We start from the raw sequence: 20,502 nt of genomic DNA, 5'->3' as shown, positions 1-20,502 counted from the left end.
AGATAGATAGATAGATAGATAGATAGATAGATAGATAGATAGATAGATAGATAGATAGATAGATAGATAGATAGATAGATTCATGCATGCATGCATTCATATATATCTACATGGATGGATGGATGACATAGGTAGGCAGGCAGACAGACAGACATCACACAAGGACATACAGACACAGATACATAAGCTTCCTCATAGACACACAGGAGCGTGTAAAGAAATGACAGCCTCAGTTAGAGACGTTCAGAGGGGAGGACCCAAGGCTTCAGGGAGCAAGACAAAGAATCATTCAGAGTTGAAGAAGAGCTGAAGGGACCTCCGGGAACAGCTAGTCTAACCCTCTCATTTTACAGAGCAGGAAACTGAGGTCCAAAGAAAGGAAGTCAGGGCAGAGCCAGGACTACAGCCCCCTCCCTACATACACACACACACACACACACACACCCCAGACCAGTGCTGTTTCATAGACACAGTCACACACACAAATGTGGAGTAACATGGGTGGAGGAGGGATGTACACACCTCGTGATTCAGAGGATACAGAGCCACATTGACATGTACCAAAAAGGATACACACAGTCCACACAGAAGGATGCACAGTGACACATCCAGGGTGGGAGGGAGTGGAGAGGCATGGGAGAGACATGAATAGACACACACACACACACACACACACACACACACAGTGCATTATCCAGTTGTCTTTTTCACCTGCCGCTGTTTGTCTACAGAACCAAAAAGGGTTGTGAATAGGACAACAGTACCTAATATGTGTTGGGCCCCTCTTTTACCCTAATGCCTCTACTCTGGAAGCTGCTGCTGCCACCCCTAATATCAGCCATCCTCTGCCTCCTGGCTGGGGATCTGTTCCAAGCCCTCAGCTGGGAGAAGGCCCTCAGGTCCCCTGCATCCACATCTTTGTCCTGTTGGCCTCCATCCAACTCTGTCCAACTGGTGCCACCTTCTGGCCCAGAGAGACCTGGGGTCAGAGTGAGAGGAAGGAAAGGAGAGGTAGACACTGGGCTGGGGAAGACCATAGGGCTGCCCACTTTTAGTTACACCATTTACTTACTCCCTGGTTTCCCCCTTCCTCTCAATCCAGGTCGCAATGAGTTGATAGCCCGATATATCAAGCTAAGGACAGGAAAGACTCGGACAAGGAAACAGGTAAAAAGATATGCTACAACCCTGAACACATACATGTATACACAACTGACACACATGTATACTGCACATTTCTCTCTCTCTCTTTCCCCCTACCTCTCTCTTTCCTCTTCCTCTCCCTCTCCTCCCTCTCTTCCTCATTCCCTCCCTCTTTCTCTCTCTCTTTCCTCCTCTCTCCCTTTCCTCCTCCTCTCCCTCTTCTCTCTCTCTTCCTCTTTCTCTCACTCTTTTTGTCTCTCCCCCCTCCCTTTCCTTCCTCTTTCCCTGTCTTTCCCTTTCTTCTTTCCCTTTCCTCTCCCTCTCCTCCCTCTCTTCCTCATTCTCTCCCTCTTTCTCTCTCCCTCTTCCCTTCTTCTCCCTCTCCTTCCTCTCTTCCTCATTCCCTCCCTCTTTTTCTGTCTCTTCCCTCCTCCCTTTCCTGTCCCTCTCCTCTCTTTCTTCCTCTTTTCCTCCCTCTTTCTCTGTGTCTCTCCATCTATTTTCTCCTCTCTCCTTTCCTCCCTCCCCCATCTTTCTCCTCCTCCCCCTCCTCCTCCTCCTCCTCTCTCTCTTTCTCCTTCTCACCCCTTTGAAAGAACTGGCTCACCACCCCCAACAACACTAACCCCTTCTCCTCTCTTCCTCTCAACCCATAACCTCTATGGTTTCCCCCTTTGTGAAATGAAGACATTGGAGTAAATAGTCTCCAAAGTCCCTCCCGACTCTGACATTCCATGCTTCTTTCTTCTGTTCCCTATTCCTGGCCTTCCACCCTGGAACTGCTCCATCCCGATCCCCTGGATGTTTTGAATTGCCTACTCTTAAAGATTTCCCCAGGATTCGAGTTTCGAAAGTTGGGCAGTTGGGTATCGGGCTGAGTACTGCAAAGTAGAAAAGGCCAGATGAGGAAACTGCAACCTAGACAAGATGCCCACCCCCAGCTATTCTGGGAGGTCGGGGTGGAGGGGACCATGCTATTGAAAACCTAAACACCCTCCAAAACCACACCTAATATACTCTTCCCAGAGATTTGAGGTGTCGGGATCTATGAAAAAGAGCTATGAAAAATGCTGCCCCCCACCAAGCCTACAGGGGACTTGGTATCCTTTATTTTTTACCAAGTCACACTACCAGGCTCCTGTGGGCTGAGGGGCATGGTGGCATTGTCCATACCCCCTCCTCCATCACTGTTCTGTTTGATCCTTTGGCCACAATGCTGCCAGGTTCCAGATCTTGTGGTCACTGCTTTCTTCCTTCAACCTCCCTGAGGGGATTGAGGTTCTTTCTATTAGGAATGGGGCAGGGACAGCTAGGTAGCACAGTGGATAGAGCATCGGCCCTGGATTCGGGAGGACCTGAGTTCAAATGCAGCCTCAGACACATAACACTTACTAGCTGTGTGACCCCGAGCAAGTCACTTAACCCTATTGCCTAGCCAAAAAAAAAGAAAAAAAAGGAATGGGGCAGTGACTGTTTTACTAGCCCTAACACCTCTGATAACGGATAATGGATTCCAGGAAGTAATCTTCTGGAACCTTGCCCCCTACTTCCTGCAGTTGAGAACCCTCCCTACCCTACAGTATACACCCTGATTGTCTCCCCAGCTGGGAGGTGACCACAACATTGGGGATCTCAGAAGGGTCAGCAGGACAGTCTACTCTGCTCCTCCTCAGCTTTTGACCAGGGAAAGACACATAGAGCATCCAGCCTTAGCTAAGACCCTAAGGGTTGTCCCTTAGCCCATTTATGATAGGGACATTAAGGTCAGGTCCTAGAGTCTCAGAGAAAAAAGAGCTGGGTTCAAATCCTGGCTCAACCACTGACAGTGGCACCCATGTGACTTTGGCCAAGTCACCTCTAAAGGCCTCAATTTCATCATCTATAAAATAAGGGGGGTTATACTAAGTGGCCTCTAAGTTCCCTTCTTACCCTGAGTCTACGATCTTAGGACATAAGACAGCCACCCCTAACGTTACCACCACCCCTTTAATTCAATTTGACAGATATTGAATAAGCATTTCTGATGTCCTGGGTTCTGAGTCCTTCTTTCTTCCTGAAGATGAAAAAAGACTCAGCACCTCACCTCTAGGGCCATGTAGTCTACTGAGAGGTAGGGATAACTATAGCCACCCTTGCATCCTCCCTGGCCTTCACCCAAAGATGGAGTTTGAACCAAGAAACTTGATGCTCAACATGTCTATGACAAACCTAAGTTGATAGAACGAAGCTCATAGATCCTGCTCCTGAAAGGGAAGATGAATTTGGCAATGGTGATGGAAAGGTTTTGGCCCTGCATCCTTGTCTCAGAACTGTGACAGGAGGTCAGGATCCTCTGATCCCACCATCACAAGAAGTGCCCCTTCTTTCCTGAAAGGGTTTTGGGTTTCCCAGTATGGGGACAAAAATCCATTCATTAAGTGTGTATGCCCAGGCCTGTGCTAGGCACTCTGGGGGAGAGAGAAGAAATAAAGAACACAGTCAGTGTTTTCAGACTTTTTTCAATAGATTGTGCTAATTAAAAAAATTTTTAATGTTTTAAATTAAAAAAAAAAAGGCAATACAAGAGTCTACATCCATGCCGTGGAAATGAGCTGGATTTGGAGTCAGAGCACATGGCTCTGACACTTATTACCTGTATGATCTTAGGCAAATCACTTAACCCGTCTGGACCTCAGTTTCCCCATCTGTAAAATGATGGGGTTGGCCCAGAGGTGGGGTAGGGGAGGGGAAGAATTGGACTTGATTTTCTCCAAGGTCTCTCCCTGCTCTAAATCCATGATTCCATCATCTCTAAATTCCCTTCCAGCAGTAGAGCTTAGAAACTACCACGGCCAAGAAGATCTCACCAAGTGACAGGATAACTTTGATGGCTGTGTCCCTGAAAAGGCTGGGAGTAAATCTAATCCTATTAGAATTAGGCAGGCAGTTCACTTTGAAAAAGGCACACTCCTAATTGTTTCATAAACTGAGGAACTATACCTGCTGGTCCCTTTTGTAAAGCTGAATTTTCACACCTAGGATCTTCTTAAATCAGGGTCCATCTACAAATGGGGAGACAAGTCCTTCATGACAAAATAAAAATAAACAGGGGCAGCTAGGTGGTGCAGTGGATAGAGCACTGACCCTGGATTCAGGAGGACCTGAGTTCAAATCCGGCCTCAGACACATAACACTTACTAGCTGTGTGACCCTGGGCAAGTCACTTAACCCCACTACCTAGCAAATTAAAAAAAAAATTTTTAAAATAAAAATTAAAAACAAACAAACAACAACAGAAAAAACCTAGAAGATGTAAAGGAGCTTCCTAAAACATAAACATTACATACATACCATGGGAAGCAAAGAAAGAGAAAGATCAGGAAGGACAGGGAAAGCCTGGAAAGGTTCCTCTGAAGAGGTGAAGTGTGAAAGAAATGATGACAAGTTTGGAGAAGAGGTTCCTAGAGAAAGAGAGGTTTGAGCAACGTAGGCAAAGGCGTGAATGAGTATGGTGCACAGGTGTCCAGCAGAATTGGAGCAGAGGCATTATGCACTAGGAAGTCAGAAATGAAATAAGGTAGAGCCAGCAGCAGAAAAGCTCACAGGGGCAGTAGCTGCGGGAGAAAACATTCAATTTTTAGTCAGAAGATCTGAGTTCACGTCTCACCTCCGATGTATGTTGGCTATGTGGTTCTGAGAAAGTTACTCGACCTCTATCTGCACTGGTGGAGGGAGTTTCCATAGAGAGATTCCCTCTACCAATGAAATCATTAGTGTGGCCTCCCGTTCCCCCCAAACACTTACACAACCTATGTCATAGAGTTGCCTTCAGGAGAATACCTCATAAAATTTAGAGTAGGGAGGCTTTAAGTGTATGCTGTAGTGAAAAAGAAGGAAAGGGTCTGGTGAATCTCCTTTCTGCTACTTCCTACTTGTGTGACCTTGGACAAGTGACTTCCCTTCTCTGTAGGTCAGTTTCCTGATCCGTGAAAAAGCAGGGGATGGACTAGAAGTACTTAGGAGCCTGCTCCAACTCGAGACCATCTGATATGAATACAGACTGTCATTATTTTATCAGGCTGAGGATTATATTTAGATATAATGCAGGGGAAAAGAGGAAGCCAATATAGGTTTGGGCAAGGATGGCGATGGGATTGGTAAGGTCCTGAACCTGAAAGGTTGGAAGAATAGAGATGCCTTCAATAAAAATAAGGAAATTTGGAAGGGGGGGTTATGGGGAGGAAAGGTGATGAGTTCAGTTTTGGACATGTTGAGTTTGGAGCTGTCTCTGGAACATCCAGTGTGAAACGTGCAAAAGGAAATTGGTGGTGCAGTATTTGAAGCTCAGAGGAAGTTGGGGCTGTTTATGTAGATCTTGGAGTCTTTGGTATAGAGATAATTAAACCCATGGGAGTTTAGAGAGAGAGAAAATAGAGAGAAAGAGAAGAGTTTAGGGGACCTAGGATGGAGCCTTGGGGAGCACCCACAGGGCTCATAAAGAAAAAATGGGATTGGTAGGATGGAGAGCTATGAGGTATCCCTCTATGAGTGTTACTACTCTGTATACATGTTTATAGACTGCTGCCCCCTGAGTAACCCCTTTCCCAGGAAACACAGGTTCTGGGACACACTTTGGAACCCTCTGGACCAGGAAGGTGTTCCATTGGACTCAAAGGTTTTCATGGGACCAGGGCCACCCTGGTCATGGCTCCTTAGTCATCCCGGTCCCCATGGGCGTCCCCTGCCTCCCTCACTTTCTCTGTGTTTTCCTCTCTGGCCGGACGTGGGGTGGTGCCCCTAGGTGTCCAGCCACATACAGGTTCTAGCAAGGAAGAAGGTGCGGGAGTACCAGGTTGGCATCAAGGTATGTCAGCACCCCACCCTGGCCTGGGGTCTCCAACCTCTGCCCTTCCTCCCTCTTCCCAAGCCCGCCATACCGCCCTCCGACCTGCAGCATGGGCAAGCGACTTTCCCTGGCCCCCCTCTCTGCGCTCCGCTCGCTCCCACCTCTCCTCTGGCTGACGGCTCTGCTGTCTCCTTCTTCTGCTCTTTCTCTGCAGGTCTCTAGCCACTTGCAGGTTCTAGCCAGGCGGAAATCGAGGGAGATTCAGTCCAAGTTGAAGGTACGGGTCCCCCACCACCCGGCCTGGCCTCTCCTGGGGCCCCTTGGGCCTCCCACCGGCCCCTTCCCATCCCTGCCTCCTTCTAGCTCTATAGGTCACCAACCCTGCTTTCCATCCCACAGAGCATTTACTGACTGTCCCAGGGCCAGGAAGGGGAGGAAGAGGGGGCTATAAAAAGGCCCCTGGGTAGGGGGAAAAAGCAGGTAGGAGGAGTTTCTCACTTCCCCTGCTATCTCAGGGGTACCCTTGAGGGCCTAATGGGGATAATGCTATGGGGGACCTAGTCCCAGCCCAAGCAGGAGGAAGCAGGAAGAGGGCATCCTCATCCTCTGGGTTGGAAAGCAGATCAACCAGTGCTGGCTGCAGGGACTTCCCCACCTCACCCAGACCCCATTATAAAGAGGAGAGAGAGGGAAATAGATGCAGCATCTGGCGGTCTGAGGGCCACTAGGGCCGATCTCTCCTCTACTCCGCTTTCTTTTTTTTCTCCTTCCCTCCTCCTCGCCACCGCTAACTAACCGCACTGGGGCTTTTGGGGGTCAGGTCTTGGTTATGGGCTGTTGGTAGTGGTGGTGGGATGGTGATGATGGATTGCTTCATTCCCCTCCCCCTATCCACCCATTTTACCACGGTGGAATTCTGGTACCAGGGCATCCTGGTCTGAAGGCAGATCTCGGTCCCTGGAATCCCTGAGCCTTCTAGGGTCAGGTCATATTCAACTCCCCGCTCCTCTACCCCTCCCAGAAGGCATGCCAGACCTGGGCCTGCCTGGCTCCTTCCCTTGGGCTCCTCAGAGGTAGACACAGAAGTATTTCCCCTGTAGACACACACTCCTAGATGACTCTTCCCTCCTCAAGCGTAGGCTCCACCCCTGCAGTCTAACTCCTATAGAATAACTAGACCACCCCTATGGGTAATCCCACCCCAATCGCCCTATATCTCCTGCCATTGTAGGCCTCATCACCTTGCCCTAGCTCTATAGGGTCTTCTCAGTGCCCCCACCTCTTCCTCATCCCGAGGTTTCACCATTCCATGCTTCCATCCTCCCCCGATCCAGTTCCTTCTAGTCTCCCTTGAGTACCCTCCTCCAGAGACTCCCGGGCCTTAACCTCTTAACCCTAGTGGGTTGCCCAGGTGAGCTTACCTGAAGGCAGGTGAGTGTCCCTAGTCAGGAGCTACTGGGGAAATGGAGCCCCCAGCAGGAAGGTAGATTTCCCTGGACCTCTCCCTACCTCTTTAGTGAGTGCTGAGAACTAGAGAGTCATTGGAGGGAGGAGAAGGGAATGGAAAGGGGTGGTCCCCTCCCTCCACCCTCTGGTTTTCCTCTGATCTAGTGTTCCTTTTCCCCTCACAGGCCATGAACCTGGTAAGTAGCAAAACACCACCCCCTCCCATCCTTCCTCTTTCCCTCCTTGCACCTTCCTCTGACTGATGCGTCATTAGGTATATGCCATGGACTGAGTAAATTGGGAGAAGTCTTAGAGCACTGAAAACCAAGATCTCCTCTTGGCTTTGGCACCTACGAGTTATATAATTTTGGGCAAGTCACAATGTCTCTGGGTTCTCATTTCCTTCATCCCTGAAATAAGGCTCCTACTTCCTTCCTTATTTATTTTACGATGCCATTTCTACAAGAGGCATAGTGGATAGAGAACCAGGCTTTGAGCCAAGAAGACCCAGGTTCAAGGACTACCTCTGACACATACTAGCTAGCTATGGAACCTGGGCACGTCACCTAACTTGTCAGTGCTCTAGGTAATTCTCTAAGATTATAACTTGGGGAGAAGCTGCTGACTCATATTGGTAGGAGGAGTTCCCTACACTCACAAGCTAGTCCCTATCCTCTATTCCGTGTTTAGGATTCAATGAAATAATGGATGTGGGTGCTTTGGAAACTATAAAGCTGTAGAGAAGTGTAAGGTCTGACTCCCTTATTTTACAAACAAGAAAACTGAGACCCAGATTGGCGAAGAGACCTGCCCAGTGAGTTAGTGGCAGAGGCTGAACTCGGATCTCAGCTCTCAGTTCCGTGTTCCATTCCCCTGTCCTTTTACTGTCTCCCACTCAGGCTCTGCCCCTACTCTGGCCTTTCCCAGGCAGGTTCCCTTGACGTATGCCCCTTTGAGGCAGCTCCTTTTCTTCCCCACTCCCAAAACTCCAGGCTGCTTTCTGTTATCCTGTCACAAGCATGCATGCGGGGAGACAGAGGCATGCATGAGTCTGGGGAGGGTGGTGGTGTGGGTCATAGTCGAAAAAGTTGTCAGGTGAGCCCTTTAACATCATGCCCCTTTCCTGCCTCCCCAGGACCAGGTCTCCAAGGATAAGGCCCTCCAAAGTATGGCCTCTATGTCCTCAGCTCAGATTGTCTCAGCCAGCGTCTTGCAGAATAAACTCAGCCCGCCTCCCCCAATCCCCCAGGCAGTTTTCTCTGCCGCTGCTTCACGGGTAAGGTACAGGGGGCTCAGGGATTGGGAGAGGAGGGGACCAAAATTCAGGCTTCCCGGAGATAGAAAGTGGGTCTTGTGAGCCGGGAGTGCAGGGGAAAATTCACAACAGGGCGGAGTGAGGGACTGGAGGTCCTGCATTCCAGGCCAGGTGAGATTGGACTGAGTAATCGCCCACCTTTCTCCTTTCTCTGCAGTTCTGGAGTGGGCCCCCTCTCCCGGGACAGCAGCCGGGACCCTCTCAGGAGTGAGTATTTCAGTCAGCATACCCCTGCCCTTCCTGGCCCTTCCCTCCATTCCTCGTCAGTGCCCCTGCCTGAATCCCCGCTGGACCCCCAGCCCCAACCTTGTCCTGGAGCCTCAGCTCCATCTTGAAAACTTGAGAGCATCAATCCATTGGGCCCTGGTCTAAATCATTGTAGATGAGTGAAGTTACTTAATTGGTTAGCCAGCTAGAAGCTTATCTGTCACATAGGTAGTTAGTCAGATAATTGGTCAGCAGGTTAACTAGTTAGTCACTTACTCAACCAGTCTCAGTCAATCACTTGGTCAATGAGTCACTTTGCTCTATTATTAGTCAGTTATGGAACAGTGGGATTAAAATGCTTTTATTGAATAAAATGATCCCCTCCCTCCTCCCTCTAATTCTAGTCAGTCAGTCAGCTAGTCAGTTAAATAATCAGTGGGTCAGTCAACCACTTGGTGGGTCAGTCATTTAACCAGTCAACCAGTTTCTTAATTAGTCATCCAGTCACCTAACCAGTTAGTGAGTCACTTAGCTGGACTAGTCAGTCAGCTAATCAGTCAGTTACTTAGTTAATCAGTTATTTAGGGAAGGAAGGAAGGAAAAAAGCATTTATTAAGCACTGTGGTTCTTAGACTTTTTGATCTGAAGCCTACTTTACACTAAAAAAATTTTTTTTCAAATAATTATTTCAATATATTTGAATATTTTGAAATAATTATTTTTTCAAAAGTTTCGATGAGCTTTTTGTGGGTTGTATCTAATGAAGTTAAAATACCTTAGCATTATTATTAGAATAGTTTTGAACTCACAGGCCTCATAAAAGGGTCTTGGAGACTCCCAGAAGTCCCCGTACAGCATTTTGAGACTTACTATATGCCAAACGCTGTGCTAAGCTGGGGCTACAAAAACAAAGAGCAAAGACAATTTCTGCCCTCAGAGAGCTTACATTCTAATGGTGGAGACAAGACACAAAGAGGAATGGTGACCAGAGAGGCCCACTTTGATTCTGAAAAGTACAGGGATAGTGAATGGAGCTGTAGGTATGTCAAGTAGATTGACATACCTCATTCAGAAACAGTGGCAGAGTTGATTTGATCATGGTTCCTGGTTGGGTCAGTTACTTAGCCAGTCAATCATTTAACCAATCACTCAGCCACTTAGGCAAATATTTATTTAAACAGTCAGTCAGCAAGTGTTTCTAGGCCACAGTTGGAAGGCCAGACACCCTCCTTGGTGATGCCCAAAATAAGGAGGTAGATTAGGGCAATAAGGTAGGGGTGTGTGTGTAGGGGTGTGTATGTGTAGGAGTGTGTGTGTGTGTGTGTGTGTGTGTGTAGAGAGTGAGGGAGGGAGGAAGGAGGAGAGAGAGAGACAGACAGAGAGACTAACTGCGGCTTTTCTTGTATATTCCAGCATCAAACCCTTTGCACAGCCAGCCTACCCCATCCAGCCACCCCTGCCACCCACTCTCACTAGTAAGTGGCCAGTACTATGGTTTGTCTCCACCTCCCTGCATGTCTAGACCTTGATTTCGCTCCTAATTCTACTTTGCTTGCTCTCCAATCTCTTCTCCACCTTGCCCCAAAAGAGGTCTTGAATCCAGCCCTGGAGTCAGGGGCTATGAAAACTAATCCTTAGTTGTCGTGCCTTCAGTCACAGATACAGTCAAAGGGGATTGATGTCAAGCCAGGAGAAGGGTGAAGTCTCAAGCGGAGAACAGTTGGGAAATGCCAAAGCTAAACTACTTTATCATTTTCCCTATGTTTGGCCTCACACATACATACACATTTCTCCACACAGTTACATCCAGTCCCCATCCTTACCCCTACTTCAGTCCCTGTTCCCCCTCCAACACACACACACACACACACACACACACACACACACACACACATACACGCACACTCTATACGTCTTACATCTATGTGCAGTTATCCCTTCCACAACATGATTTTCCCCATTGCCGTTTTGATATCATGGGTCAGCCTAAGAAATTAAATGGGAATTTTTGAGGAGTTTTGTGGAAGCCACAGATGACTCTGGAAAAATTGAGGAACTCAGAAATGCATAAAATGTATGTATAGTATTATATAATATAGCCTATGACCAAAAAGTTAACCCAAATTTTACAATAAGGTACAGTAAACGCTCCATAAAAGAAAAGGAAGAAAATTCAGACTTCTCGGGTATGGAGGGCCAAAAAATTTTACACGGATTTTCCAGATCACATTGTACTAGAAATGTCTCTATAATCACTGCTAGGCAGGAGTCTTGAAGGGCATGCCTTTCACTAGTACAGTTCACAATCTCATCACACCTCATTCTGTGTGATTCTCATCCACTCCTTTGTGTAAATCCTCCCCCAGAGATACACCTGGTGTACTGGAGTCCTTCCTTTTAGTAACTCCAGGATACTAGTGTGCATTTGGGCTACCCATCTGCTGTCTCGGTCTCAATTCATGACCAGCCCACCTCCTTTTCTGGTCCCATAATGAGATGTCTCTCTCGGAAGTAATCATTGTTAACGTGTTGTGGGCTGTGTATGCCCACCACACATCTTCTCTTTGTCCTTTGGGCCACTAGTGATTGTTAGTCTTCTGGGATTATGGTGTTCGATGATTAACAGCTATATGGTAACCCTGGAGAATGCTAGTGTTAGAGATGGGCTTTTGTTGCCGTGAGTAGTTTTGGTTCATTCAAACGGGGCTGCCTTATTTCCTAGGTTGTATCTAGCTGGTTGAATCCATTTCCCGTTCACCTGTGGTCCTAGCTTACTGTCTGTAGTTCCTGTCCAAAACATGTGTGTATGATCATGTATGTGTGTACATAGACATATATACACATCTGCATATACATGTGTGTACATATGCACATAAATGCACTTGTGTGTACATACACGTGCATATACACATGTGTGTATGCATGCACGTGTGTATATATGCACATGCATGCATATTAGGGCCAAAGTCTTGAGTCTGAGTTGTGGTTTTGCCAAGTAACTGAGTGTAAGTCAGTATCACTTACCAGATGTAAGACCTTGGATAAATCACTTTCCCACCTCAGCCCCTCAATTTCCCCCTCTCAAATAAGGGGGTTGGGCCAGATGACCACTGGGGTCCCTCTCAGCAAGAAAGTCCTGTAATTCTTTAATGAGGTGATCCTTTCATGAGTGCTTTCTAGTTCTAAACACAGTCACACATGATCAAACTGACACATACCATCACATAGACACTCATGGATAATCTCTGTCTTTCTCTATGTGTGACTTTCTCCTTTTGTCTTTCTCACACACACACACACACACACACACACACACACATGTTCCCAGGGGGATTCTCACACTAGACATTACTCTCCTAGATATGGTTCTTTGCCTCTCAGTTCTCAAGGCCTTGCCTTCTCAGAGCTCCCCTACACTGGCCTCTGCCCCCTCACTCATCTAATGATCCAATGATCTCCAGGAATATGGTTACCCATGGAATCCTGCTGAGCAATTCTAGGATTAGAAAAGTGGACCAGTACTGGAGTCTGTCTCTGCCTCCCTGCTCGTCTCATCTGATTTAGCTCCTAACTCGACTCCTTTTCCTCTCCAATCTCTACTCCACCTTGCCACAAGAGAGAGCTTGAGCCTCAACCCAGTCTTGGGAGCGGAGACTGAGACCTGGCCATTGGCCGCTAGCACAGACCAAGAGTTCCTGGCATATATCTAGACCCCTGCCTGGTTCACAATAGAAGTCTCTCCCCCAGGTTACGAGCCCTTGGCCCCACTCCCACCAGCCGCCTCTGCCGTGCCTGTGTGGCAGGACCGCACCATCGCCTCCACTAGACTTCGGCTCCTAGAATATTCAGCTTTTATGGAAGTGCAGCGAGATCCAGACACGGTAATTGGGCTGGAGAGAATCTAACGTGGTCCTGTGGGGGGAAAGAGCCATATGGGCAGGGCAGAGACATAGACCTGGTGGCAGAGAACAGGGCACAGACATGGGGAGACAGAGACCGTAGTATATTCATGGCATCAGAGAACACATTCATTGAGGGGACAGAGACCCTAATGTAGTCAGGGAGAATAGAGAACACAATAAAATTATAGGGCACAGAGAGTGTGGCCTAGTTGGAGGGGATAGTCATGGGGTAAAGAGAGCCCCAGTTTGGGGATGTAACATATCTGTATGCCCAGAGAACCCAAGCTATTTGAATCCTTATTTGAGTTCTTAGGAGCCTGTAGATGCTAGCATGACCTACCTCACACTCTTAGAGATTCTGACCCTTTTTGTCTGTCTCCTTTCACCCTTTGCCATGTAGCGTCATCCCTCCCTCCCGCCTACCACCACCACCTTAGGCCCTATCTCCCTCTCCCTTCCTAGGGCCCCTCCCGTAGGCCTCTAACATGACCCTGTACTGGACCCCTCCCCTACAGTACAGCAAGCATTTGTTCGTGCACATTGGCCAGACCAACCCTGCCTTCTCAGACCCTCCCCTGGAAGCCGTGGACGTTCGCCAGATCTATGACAAGTTCCCCGAGAAAAAGGGTGGGCTGAAGGATCTGTATGAGAAAGGGCCACCTAATGCCTTCTTCCTTGTCAAGTTCTGGGTAAGGATTCTCCAAACTAAAGCCTTCACTCTCTTCACAATCTCCTCTTCAGAGGCAGCCTGGCTTCAGACTTTTTCCTAATCATTCCAATCTCAAACTTCAAAGTCCCTTAACTTCTGACCACCGAGAACCAAAACCACCCTTGTCCCAGAACCAGGGAGCAGGGAAGGGATGTGGAATGTCTTGAGGGATAGTAGGAGACCCTCTGGTCTTTGTATACTAGATCTAGAGTTGGAAGGAAGCTTAGAGCTCCTCAAGTCCATCCTATCACTTTACAGAGGAGGAAATTGAGACCCAGAAAGGTTACATAATTTGTCCAAGGTCACATAGCTAATAAGTGTCAGAGGCAGGATTTGAACCTGGTTCTTCCTGACTCCAAGTCTAGTGCTATCTATGCTATGCTGAGCTGCCTTTCCAATGTCTGGATATCCTTGGGACATTTTCCCCTTTTACTTGCCCCAAATCTTCCCCTTGGTACCGAGTGTTTACATCCTTTCCTAGAGTTTCCAGGAAAGGCTCTGAGATAGCTGAACTTTCTCTCCCTCTTCTGTTTCTGCACCTCACCTTTGTTCTTAAGGCTGACCTGAACAGTACCATTCAGGATGGACCTGGGGCTTTCTACGGGGTCAGCTCCCAGTACAGTTCCGCTGATAGCATGACCATCAGCGTCTCCACCAAGGTCTGCTCCTTCGGCAAGCAAGTGGTAGAGAAAGTGGAGGTGAGCCGAGAGTAGGATGAGGGAAGAGGGTGGGGAGGGAGGAAGGAAGGGAAACCAGCGAGCGCCATGTGTCCTCTGACCCCAGACGGAGTACGCGCGGCTGGAGAATGGTCGTTTTGTGTACCGCATTCATCGCTCCCCCATGTGTGAATACATGATCAACTTTATCCACAAGCTGAAACACCTACCTGAGAAGTATATGATGAACAGCGTCTTGGAGAACTTCACTATCCTACAGGTAGGCGCCACTCCCCTTCTCTTCCTCTCCCCTCACCCCACAGAAGCTATAGAATTCTCCAGTGTAAGAGCTGGAAGGATCTCAGAAGGGACCATATTCTATCCCCTGTTTCCCCTGTGTTCCACCCGGGCAGCTAGTTAGCACAGTAGACACAGTGCTGGGCCTGGAGTTAAAGACCTGAGTTCAAATCTAGCCTCAGACACTTACTAGCTGTATGACTCTCAACAAGTCACTTAACCTTTGTCTGCCTCAGTTTCTTCATCTATAAAATGGGCATAATAATGACACCTACCTCCCAGAGTTATTGTGAGGATCCAATGTGATAATATTTATAAAGTGCTTGATACATAATAGGCATTTGTCAAATGCTTGGTTCCTTCTTTCCTTCCCATTTCCCAGAGGAGAAAGCAGAGGCCTAGAAAAATGAAGTGACTTGCCCAATGTCACCCAGAAAATCGGTGGTAGAGCTAAGGAAAAAAAAACCCAAATCCTGAGGATATAGGGCTGCTTCCTTATGTATCACCTCTCTCCCTGACCTCTCCCCCTTCCCTCTTGCATTCCAGGTAGTGACGAGTCGAGACTCCCAGGAGACACTGCTGGTCATTGCCTTTGTCTTCGAAGTCTCCACCAGTGAGCACGGGGCCCAACATCATGTCTATAAGCTGATCAAGGACTAGGGTCTCCTTTCCTGATTCAACTACCACCTGCCGACCTGGGGCCAGAGCCCAAGACGTGTCTCCCCTCCTCATCCCTACCTCCTGACCTGGGGGCCTTGGTCTAGGACATGCCCCTTAACCTTCTACCTGCCTGCTGACCCAGGTCCCAGGCCCAGGACAAGTCCCACCCCTATATACACTCCACTCTACTGTGGTCTATGCTTTAATTGTTGAAGAAGACAGCCTAGCCTCAGGCAGTGGGGCAGCCAGCCCCTTCTCACACCAAAACTCTCCTTTTCCTTTCCCACCCTCCCCTCTTCACCATCATCCAGTTCAAGTGGGGCTCCGGCTGACCTGGATTTGGGGCAATGGGGGCCTCTCTAGAATGGAAAGAAGACAAAAAAAAACTTTTTAAGTTTTCTGAGAAGCAGGCTCTGGTCCAGGGGAATGGTCTGGGACAAGCTCAATTAAGGTTGAAGAAAAATTAGAGATGGGTCCCAGAAAAGTGAGACACCCCCCACCCAGAGAAAGGGTTTTGAGGAGTGTGATGGGAAGACCATAGCCCTAAAGGCAGTCAGCGGAAGTGGGGAGGAGGAGGGCTTGGGAAGTAGTTAGAAGAAGACTATAGAGTGAAACTGGGAAAGAGGAGTGGGTGAGAAGGCAGAAGGAGAAGGAGAGGTGGCTGGAGAATGGAACGACGAATGATGAAGTGGGGAGTTAGGAGTGGAGCTGATCAGAGTGGGGCCAGTCACAAGGAAGGTCAGCAGCTTGTGGTATCCCTGCATCCCCAAGGCCAGTTCTAGCTGAAGCTAGTAGAGGGTAGAGATGGGGTCGCTATGTAGGTGGGTTTCAACATGGAGCATGGAGTTGCTCCATTGTGGGATGCCCTGAGGGTTCAAGGAGATGGACAAGGGTCAAGTAGTAGGGTCTGCAGCTGCTTTGATGTGGGATCTCTGTGGAGCCATGCCAAAGAACCAGGACCAAGTCACCTGTTTAGGCAAGTTTGTGGACCTAAGGAAGTTGGAGGTGGGAATAAAGAATCATCGTTACTGAATACTAGGTGAGAGGGCTGAGGGTCCGCCGCCTAAACCCCTATAATCTGGGTCATGGAAGGGGGGAGGGCCGGTGGCCATTCCAAATGTTTGAAGCAAAAATAGTGATCGTTAGCTGTGCCACCTTCAATAAGGACTTACAGGCCCTAATTCTGAGTGTCCTTCCCCTTCCCTCAGGAGGACCCACTTTAGCTCCAACTTTCACAGCTGCAATTACCCCCAGATCCCACCCCCCAAACATAGGCAGCCTCCTTCCCCCACAAAATACCTCACAGAAACACACCACACATATACACGTCCTACAGTCGCCACGCCTTTCTGAAGGTGCCCCCAGACCTGTCCTATGGAGTCCCCCAGCAGCCTAGCTCTGTTTTTGTCACCATCTGTCTAGACCGTTGCTGGTTGGTATTACCACCACACATCCCATCCCAGGAATTAGACCTCATTTTGTCTAATTCCCTCTCTGGTGCTGGCAGGGGGAACCAATTCCCAGTACTATTCCCTTCTCACTCCCAACCAAACTTGAATAATTGATTTAACAGCCCTTAATGCAGTGCCTACCCCAGAGGACAAAAATAACACCATCTTGCTCTCACAGAGATTTCAGTCTGGCCTTCCCCTTGGGGGGACCCCTGCTCTTAGGGCTAAGGTTGTTGGTAGTGGGGAGAGGGAATGGGCTAAGGGCCTATGGCCTAGAACCTAGGACTGGACAGGCAACTGGAGAATCAGACATAGCTGGAGCATGGGAGAGAACTGAAGGGCCCCATCTCTTTAGGGATCAGCTCAGAACCCCATCTCCCAGGTCCCTATTGTTCAGCTCATCCCATTTAAAATTCTAGTTTGGTTGAGTTCTCTAAAAGAAAAAATAGATGGAGATGTGGGTTGACCCCATTTTCTCTCCTAGGGCTTTTGGTGGGGACCAGTCCTTAGGCCCACATCTGGGAATGAAGGTTAACCCTCCCTTTCTCCTCCTGGTGTGCCCATAGCCCCAAAGACCCACTCCCACTGGCCTTCCCCAACACCAGCTTGGAGGAGGTAGCAAAAGCCTTTGATTATTTATGAGTTTCATATGAAGTACTGTTCCCCTTCTCTCCCATCCACATGTCACCCCCTCCCAAGGTGTGTCCCTCCCCTGAGCTTCCCCAGGCCCTTCATGGATTACAAATTGCTCAGGCCACCCCACACCCTTCCCTCCCTCTCCCTGCACCCAGTTTTGTAATGTATATTATATATATTATATATATATATATATATTTTTGTGTATTTTTTTAATCTAGCTGTGATGGGTTGTATCATATCCGAGGCGTGTGGCAGGGCAGTGGCCCTCAGGAGGCCAAGCTCCTGCTTGGAAAAAATTAAAGTTATTTGCTTGTGGGTCAGCTTTGTGGCCTGTCATCTGCCCCCCCACTCCACCCCAATGCTACCCTGATTCTGGAATATTCTATATACTCACCAACTCATCAATATCCCTCCTAAAATGCAGTCTCTAGGGGACAAGGGAGGTCAGACCTCTATAGAGGGATCAGATGGACAGGGGAGAGGGTAGGGAAAGAACTCCTGTTAGATTATGCAAAGGCAACATTATTTGGTAAAAGAGCACAGGTTCTGGAATCAAGACCTGGGTTTGAATTTTACCTCATGATGCTTGCTACACCTGTATGACCTTGGGCCAATCTCTTAACCAACTTGGGCCTGAACTTTGTCTGCTAAATGAGGATGCTGTACTAGTTGACCTCTTGGGGCCCTCCTGAGCTCTGGATCTATGATACTGTGTTGTTTGACATTCTTGGAGACAGTAAATAAGTGTGTGGATGAGCTAAGAGCAGAGGATATCCCTAAGTTAGATTTCCAAAAGGCCTTTGACAAGGTCCCACACCAGAAGGCTACTTCCCAGCTTGCTGATCCCAATCCCAGTTACTGCCAGGGCAGTTCATTCAGGAGCTTAAATACCAAGGATGTTCCTTTGGCCAAGCTAAAGTTAACCCCACTTCCCCAATCCCAAATTGAAATAGGGACCAAGGATGGGGAGGAGCTGTGAGTTGAAGAGGTGAGATGGGTTCCTAAGGTGTGTGAAGATCACCTTGATGTCCTGGGGTGAGAGAAGGAAGCATAAGACTAGCCCTAGGAGGCCTGGTGGAAAGAGTTAACCTTGGAGTCCAGAGAATCCAGCTTTGAAACCCAGCTCTGTGTGGCACTAGCAATGGAGTAAGGAGAGAACCAGATTTCAATCCTGGCTCTGTTATCCACGTAGCCTTTGGCCTCAGTTTCATCATCCATAAAAGGAGGAGGCTGTTTCAAATACACTGAAATGCACCCCCTCTGCACCCCTGCCTCTAAAAATTCGTTGTTTCCTTTAAGATTCAGCTGAAATGCCACCTCTTACATGAAGCCTTCCTTGATTCTGCCCTAGCTGCTAGTACTCCCATCTTCCAAACTAATTATATGTATTTTGTATATACATATATAGATATATATACACCACACATACATATTGTCTTCCCTTCTCCTTCTCTCCTTAAAATATAAGCTCCTGGAGGGCAGGGACAGTTTCATTTTTGTCTTTGTGTATTCCCAGCACCTAATACAGTGCCCAACACCTAGTTGGCCTATAATAAATGCTTGTCGATTGGCCATATGAACTCTAAGGTCCCCTCCAGTTCCAGATCTATGAAATTTAGGTGTTATGGTTACAAGGGGCAGCTTTGCATAGTAGTTAGTCAGCTTCTCAGTCATATTCTGGCTGTGTGACCCTGAAGAAGTCACCTAACCTCTTGCATACCTCAAATAGCTCTCTAAGGCTATAAACTGCTGAGCAATTGCACATCTACAATAGTGGAAGTTTTCTGAAGCAATAAAATCGCAAATCCAGAAAATTAAAAAAAATGTTCCAATATAGTGTCTCACCCACTAACTTACTGAACCCTATAATCCTCCTATGAGGTGAACAGGAATTATTATTGGCCCATTTTTTTAGGGATGGGGAAACTGAGGCTGAGAGAATAAAAATGACTTACCCCAGGTCACACGGAAAACTTGAACCTTGGACTCATATTCTTCCCATTGTGTCACCCTGGAGAAAAAGTGTTAGAGGAGTGGAAGAAAAGGTTTTTTAAAAAAGTGGTTGGTTGTATTGCATTTTTCTCTGGGTTGGGGATAACTGGATGAACAAGAGTGAAATTCTTGGAAAAAAGAAGTGGGGAAGAGGAGTTAGAAGCACTGGGTTCTAATCCTGGCTCTGCTACTTAATAATTGTGTGACTTTCAACCAGACGTTTTCCCTTCCTATGCCTCTGTTTCCCCATCTTTGAAATGAGGCAGTTGAATTAGATGATCCCTAAACCCCTCTCTTAGTCTCTTACATTCTAGAAATCAAAGACTCTTTTGGGCCTCTGGTCTACAATGAATGTGGCCCAGAACAGTTCAGTGATTGTTAACACTAGGGACTCTGTGTTTTTCATGGGCTGCTTGCTTTTTTTCCTCCCAAAGCCAATAACACTAAAGTACATCTTTTTCTGCTTCTATCTCTCCCTTCACCTCTCTGCCTCAGTATCTGTCTCTTTTCTTCCCTTCCTTTTCTCTCCCGTCCCTCTCCCATTCCTTCTCTTCTCTGTGTCCTTGTCTCTCCCTACCCCTCCTCAAGTCTAATTTGGTTCTGGACTTAGGTCTATGGTCAAAAATTGCTCAAACAGATTTATTTTCTTTTTGAGGCAAACAGGATGAAGGGACTTGCCCAGGGTCACACGGCTAGTAAGTGTCTGAGGCCTGATTTGACCTCAGGTCCTCCTGACTCCAGGGCTGGTGCTCTATCCACTGTGCCACCTAGCTGCCCCTCAAATTGATTTCTAATATAATCGACCACTGCCCTCAAACACCTTTCTTCCCTCTCCCACTAGCCACTTTTTTTCCTAACTTGTCCTGTTCTTCCTTCTTTCCCCGTTGTCCTTCCAAGAATTCTCCCCTCTCCACCTCAAAGATGACAACTTTTCAGGTTGTAACTCTTCATTAGAAAAGGTCGTTTTAGCCAAGTATCTTCAAAAACTATCCAACTGTACTCCAAGCACTGAATCCCGAGCCCAGGTACTAGGGAAACAAAGCTGAGAAGTGAAACAGTTTCTGCCCTCAAGAAACTTATATTCTAGTATGATGTTGTGACATTGACCGGTACAATATAAAAACAATGTTATCATATTCATGGGTGAGATGCAGGTAAAGTGCTAGGAGACCCCTTGTAGGGCTGAAAGTTTGTAATCCCTGATGCTAAGGAGGCTGAGAATGGTGGACCTCGAGCTTGGGAATTACGAGTTATAGTAGA

The 20,502-nt window shown here is 47.8% G+C and overlaps 1 protein-coding gene across 4 annotated transcripts in view; it reads left to right on the top strand.

Annotated features, from left to right (window-relative positions):
* Positions 1-17,565, top strand: part of TEAD3 (TEA domain transcription factor 3) — a 32,995-nt gene extending 15,430 nt beyond the window's left edge. The window contains exons 4-15 of one of the 4 annotated variants that reach the window (XM_027876511.1): positions 1,103-1,167; positions 5,924-5,986; positions 6,183-6,245; positions 7,600-7,611; positions 8,550-8,690; positions 8,887-8,936; positions 10,350-10,411; positions 12,684-12,817; positions 13,354-13,527; positions 14,105-14,245; positions 14,331-14,483; positions 15,047-17,565. In XM_027876511.1, the coding sequence (XP_027732312.1) occupies positions 1,103-1,167; positions 5,924-5,986; positions 6,183-6,245; positions 7,600-7,611; positions 8,550-8,690; positions 8,887-8,936; positions 10,350-10,411; positions 12,684-12,817; positions 13,354-13,527; positions 14,105-14,245; positions 14,331-14,483; positions 15,047-15,160 (1,172 nt within the window). In that variant the 3' untranslated portion in view covers positions 15,161-17,565. The remainder of the gene's footprint in view (positions 1-1,102; positions 1,168-5,923; positions 5,987-6,182; positions 6,246-7,599; positions 7,612-8,549; positions 8,691-8,886; positions 8,937-10,349; positions 10,412-12,683; positions 12,818-13,353; positions 13,528-14,104; positions 14,246-14,330; positions 14,484-15,046) is intronic. The other 3 variants (XM_027876514.1, XM_027876513.1, XM_027876512.1) reach the window with 3 other exon arrangements.
* The last annotated feature ends 2,937 nt before the right edge of the window (positions 17,566-20,502 follow it).

Source organism: Vombatus ursinus, unplaced genomic scaffold (assembly GCF_900497805.2).
Source record: "Vombatus ursinus unplaced genomic scaffold, bare-nosed wombat genome assembly UNPS02014811.1, whole genome shotgun sequence".
In the NCBI taxonomy this organism is placed as follows: domain Eukaryota; kingdom Metazoa; phylum Chordata; class Mammalia; order Diprotodontia; family Vombatidae; genus Vombatus; species Vombatus ursinus.
This window is presented reverse-complemented; position numbering and strand designations above follow the sequence as displayed.